Below are 5,544 nucleotides of genomic sequence, written 5' to 3' on the forward strand. Positions count from 1 at the left end.
TCTTTGATCTTTTTAGACATATCAGGGCGCGTCCTTCGAAGTTTCTGCTTAACTGGTGGGCATTCTTCTTTCAAAGGTATCCTATGCACCATAATATCGGTGTCTAGCCCCGACATGTCTTGATAGGACCAAGCAAATATGTCAATAAATTCTCACAGCATGTCGATCAACCTGGTCTTCACACTTTCTTCCAAATAAGACCCTACTCTGACCTCTTTTATGTCGTCCTCAGTTCCAAGATTCACAACCTCAATGTCTTCTTGGTGCGGCGGGATGACCTTTTCCTCTTGCCTCAATAATCTTACCAACTCTTCAGGGAACTCACAATCTTCGTCACCTTCTTCTTCGACTTGGTAGATCGGATTGTCAAAGTCATAATGTTCGATAGCAGAATCATTATCAATGGGGTCCGAGGTGGACGTGGATCCACATTAATGATGTTTTTATGCTTTTTAGGAAGTGTGTGGTGAAAAGAAAATATTGCCATTTTTAAAAGGAAAGATAAAAGTAAAAATAGAAAGACAAAGATCAAAAGATTTGAATGCGAAAACTTCCTTTATTTTATGATTAAAATTGCAAATGAAACAAGGTGGCCCTACATGATTCACCACACCTTGGGAAGATCACATGAATTATTGCATGATAAGAAAACAAAAGAAAACTAGTCCTGATTAAGCGTGACTTGGATGACATCCTTTGCAGTCAAATTGCGGAGTTCTTCAGCTAGAACACTTGGCCGAATTGAGTTGTTGATGTCGTAATCACTATCATCATCATCACCAACAACATTGGCCTGATCATTATTGATAAATCCAGCACTTGTAAATTTCATCGGAGTGAGAACTTTTGGAGTCTGGGGAGCTTCAGGAGCTACGTCTTGCTGGGAATTACTAAAACCAAGGCCTAATTTGTCTAATTTTAAAGGAAGATCTAACACACGACCCTAATCTTCGAGGTGACCATTCTCGACCACTGCTCTGGCATCCTTCAACGAAGACAAGGAAACTACATGCCTCTTATCCTCAGAACGAGGGGTTTTGATCATCTGAACTGCCTCAAATAAGTCATCGGGAACAGATCAAACACTTTCTCGATTATGGGTTGTCTTGGTTGATTATAGTTGTGACGAGGAACGATTTGCTGTTATTGTTGTTGTAGGTACTGAGGTTGTTGTTGTTAAGGAGTTGCGGTGACTGGAATGGCCATAACATTCACCTGTTATTACTGACGTGGATGGTGATGTTGATGTTTATAATTCTATTGATGTTGATAGTGTTGTTGATGTTGCGGTTGGTATTGTTGTCTACCTCTGCCTCTCTGAGTATAAGCAGCGCTTGATTCACCCTTCTTCTTCTTAGATAACCACTGAACAACTTCTTACAAACTCCACTTGCAGAACAACCAGTAATGGCTGACTGCACTTTATCCATCTTGAGACCAGCTTCAATTCTATCTCCGGCCATTACCAACTCAGAAAAACCAGTAGAAGTACTACCCACCATTCTGTCGTAGTAAGGACCTTGCAAGGTACCCATGAACATGTCAACCAGTTCTCTCTCCATTAATGGAGGTTGAACTCTAGCAGCTAGTTCACGCCATTTATGAGCATATTCCTTGAATGATTCATTCAACCCCTGAGTCAGACTTTGTTAGTGGGTCTTATTTGGTGCCATGTCAATATTGTATTGGTAGTGTTTCACAAATGCTTCCACCAAGTCCCTCCAGCTTCTAATGTATGTTCTTTCCAGATGCATATACCATTCCAAAGATGCCCCAGCTAGGCTATTCTGGAAAAAATGCATTAACAACCTCACATCTTTAGAATAAGCAAACATCTTACGATAATAAGATCTGACATGTGTCTTTGGACAAGTCATACCAGTATATTTATCGAAGACAGGAATCTTGAACTTAGGTGGAACCTTTACCCCTAACACCAGTCCCAGGTCAATAATGTCCATCCCTAAAATACCTTGTCCCTCTATAACTTTCAACCTTTCTTCCAACAGACGGTATTTTCTATCATCAACATGAGCACCTAGGTCACTGTTATGCATTGAATACATATCTTCATTATGATCCATTTCCAATTATTGCATTTGAGGGTTTCCCCTTACATTGGGATGCCCATGCATGTCCCCAACAATGAGATGTGGTGCTCCATGATTGTACAATGGTGGTGGAGGTGGTGGAAGATTTCCATGCAGCCCCTGGTTACGAGCATGATAACCATTAACACGTTGATCATTAAAATTCAGCCCAACAAAATTCAAAGCAACATTGGGACGAGGCTTCCCCATAGAAACATCTTCGAATATCAACTCAGATCGTTTATTCTCAACACGAGGTCTCTCCACAAGAGCCCTCAATTCTTCCTGATTACGAGTCACATTGGTAATGGCCTCCATGAACTGTGCCATCCTAGCATCCATTTGGTTCCTCATTTCTTCAATGTTGGCCTGAATTTGATCCATCTGACGTCTTTGGTTGCTTCTTGAGGTGTAACGGTGAATGACTAGATTTTCAATCTATGCTAAGAAGAGAAGAGTCAAAAAGAGAAGTCCGACCAGAAAACCTGTTATGAATGCCATATGAATGCATGAATGAATGTAATGCATGTAATGGCATGTTTGTGTATTTCCAAGGTTCTAAAATTTTATTCAATTTATATAAACGAAAGGTAATAGAAGATAGACAATGAACACTGGATAGACCGAACATCTAATTCATTAACAAACTAGAGTAACATAAATAGTTCTTACAAGAGAAATAAATAGATAATCGAAACGAAAGTGAAAATCAAAAGATCCCATCAACAATCTTGGTGGTGGTTAATACATGCAAAACAAGAAGACAAATTCAATATTTCCAATCCACATAGGGTAAAGGTCCTCCACTCTTAATATACTTCAGGCTCCAGGCTTTAGACTCTTCAAACAAACTTCTTAGTTTCTTCCTGATTGCGTTTCTGGACAATGCTTCGGATAACCACATCTTTTCGAAAAATCATACCATCCAAGTACCTACATTGAACAATCAACTTCTCACATTCGTTGCATTTTGGGAGTTGGATTTGTAAGGGAGCATCATCTCTTTCTTTCAACTGAGCTTTGAGGCTTGCAATCTCCTCCACAACTTTCTCCAAATGAATGTGGCTTCCTTTGAGATGAATTTCCACTCCTAGCCTCTGGGTATTTTCTTCTTCGAATTGAACATTCTTATCCTAAATTTGTTTCTCTAGTCTTTTAATCTTGTCTTTGTACTTCCTCTCCATCCTGGCTTTGGATATTTTAAGTGATTCATGTTCTCGATGCTTTTGTTTGATCTCTTCTTCAACCTCTTCAAGAGCTCTCTTTTGTTCTTCAATTACGGTAGAAGTATCTCCCCTAATTCTGTCGACTTTAGTCTTCTTTCTGACTCTTCCATCCACAGCTAGACCGTACTCACCAAGAAATTCATCTCTTTCTCTAAGTTTATGAGCCGAATCCATCTTTTCTTGCCTAAAGATAAAAACCTGCATGCTCAACTCTTCTTTTTCTTGCTTCAACTTCTTGTTCAAAAGCAAAGTTTGATTGAAGTATTCTCTAGGCACAAAATCAGGGTGATCTGGACTTTGAGGATATAATGGCTTCTCTATCAGAAAAGGCAATAAGACAGTTTGAACTCTCTCTTTGATCCAGTCTAAATAAAGAGGATAAGCAACACAACCTTTCTTGCCAAAGAATTCTCTTCCTTTACACGAAATATGACTCCAAGCCTTAGCATCCTTTTTCATCATCTCAACATCATCAGTCACATTGTAGAACAAAGATTCTTGTATACTTTTATCCTCTGGAGGTCCTTTCAAAGCATAACCCAATTGTATTTGAGATAACACATGATTGTAGTTTATACCTCCACTAACGCCCATAAGTGGCACATTAGGAAATTCTCCACAACTCACAATCACCTTAGACCTTCCCATCCTATCCAACCTTAAGTTATACCACACCAAGTCCTTAGAAGTAAGTTCCATCAGTCTCTTGGACCACTTCGAGGTTTCCTTGTTATCTGCGAACGCTCCTTTGCAAGGGAGATGGCTTCGAAACCAATGATACAAAAGAGGAGCACAACACCATACTAAGCCACCTCTCTTTTTGTGATTTTTGGAATGAATGGAATGGTAAATATCTCCCAAAAATGTTGGTACAAGGTTCCCCATCATGAAGATACGAATGGCGTTCATATTGACAAAACCAACCATGTTGGGAAACAAAACAATGCCATAGATATTGCAAGCCAAAACAGTGCTGAAAACCTTCCAATTCTCTTTTTTAGCCAAAGGATCCAGAGTGGTCAAAATAAAGCTCAACTGAAACCCGAGGAGTCCTCCTTTTGTCTTGAGATTAGCATCCACCATAAATTTGCCCAAATAAAGGGCAACAACAACATGTTCAGAATCAGGGACCTCCATAGACACATGGAAAGGAACTTGAAGTTTGATGGGGATTCCCAGAATACATGAATATTCTTCCAAAGTCGGCGCCAACTGATAATCCGGGAAGGTAAAGCACCGCAAAGGAGGATCGTAGAACTGTAGTAGAGTGTGAAGTGCACTGTGTTGATATTTGCTGAGAGGAGTTTTGAGGTAATCTATAATATTCCCATAATAGCTTTTGAAAATTTCCAGATTTCCAGGAGGGAATCTCTCAGCCATCTTGAGAAGAGAATCCATGTTGACCTCAGGAAACTTGTAAGAAATATGTCCATCTCTACCAGTATCCATCTTTAGAGACGACTTTAACTAACGAGAATCAAGAATTAAAAACACCTGGAAATACAAAGACACGTGTGTTAAGAGAATGAACATAACAATGCTTATGAATTCAAATGTGGTTTCCATGTCAATAGATAACTGTTGTATTTGATAGCTGACTGAATGTCTCAAGTTCAAAAATTCGACGTGATTCTGAGAAAACCGGGTATGATGAGGGCTTGTTTTATAATACCCACCCCAACTCACAGGTGGGTTCTTATCAGAATAGAACAGGCCTCTAAATGGCAACCAGAATCGATGGTTCTTATGATAACACTCTGTCTAGTGCATAAGGCATGCAAAACAAAAGCATTCTCACCAGAACCTCATATGGGCGTGGTATGCCATACAAACTCTTATGTGTCAGGCGGCACAAGAGTTAACATGACTATCCACTCTAACCTATGTGTCACTGGCCTGGGTAGTGGGCCTTTTACCTTACAGTAACATCCCACCTAACCTGCAAACAGGAAATCCAGCAACCATCACAACAACAGTATCCAAGGTATGAAGATTAATAAAATGCGATGAATGCAATGAACAAGTGTAAAAATAAAGAAATAAACACCCAATGAAAAGGAAGCAAATAAGAGCTAGGACTGACTTGCACAGGGATACTCCCCAGTAGAGTCGCCAGCTGTCGCATCTTGGAGAAATACGCACACGAAACAGAGTCTCCACCAATGTTATTTATCCCAAGAGAGGGAAAGGAAAAAATGAGTAAACCTACAAAAGGGTGAATCTAATGA

At 39.7% G+C, this 5,544-nt stretch overlaps 1 protein-coding gene across 1 annotated transcript; it reads right to left on the reverse strand.

The window, feature by feature from the left end:
* Positions 1-3,223: 3,223 nt before the first annotated feature.
* Positions 3,224-4,765, reverse strand: LOC127094524 (uncharacterized). The gene has a single exon (XM_051033348.1). The coding sequence runs from the start codon at positions 4,763-4,765 to the stop codon at positions 3,224-3,226; it is 1,542 nt and encodes a 513-aa protein (XP_050889305.1).
* Positions 4,766-5,544: the final 779 nt, after the last annotated feature.

This window comes from Lathyrus oleraceus, chromosome 6 (assembly GCF_024323335.1).
Source record: "Lathyrus oleraceus cultivar Zhongwan6 chromosome 6, CAAS_Psat_ZW6_1.0, whole genome shotgun sequence".
Lineage (NCBI taxonomy): Eukaryota > Viridiplantae > Streptophyta > Magnoliopsida > Fabales > Fabaceae > Lathyrus > Lathyrus oleraceus.

What these genes read in the sequence shown, in the direction of transcription:
- LOC127094524 (XM_051033348.1), bottom strand. Translation starts at nt 4,765, where the DNA reads ATGGATACTGGTAGAGATGGACATATTTCTTACAAGTTTCCTGAGGTC.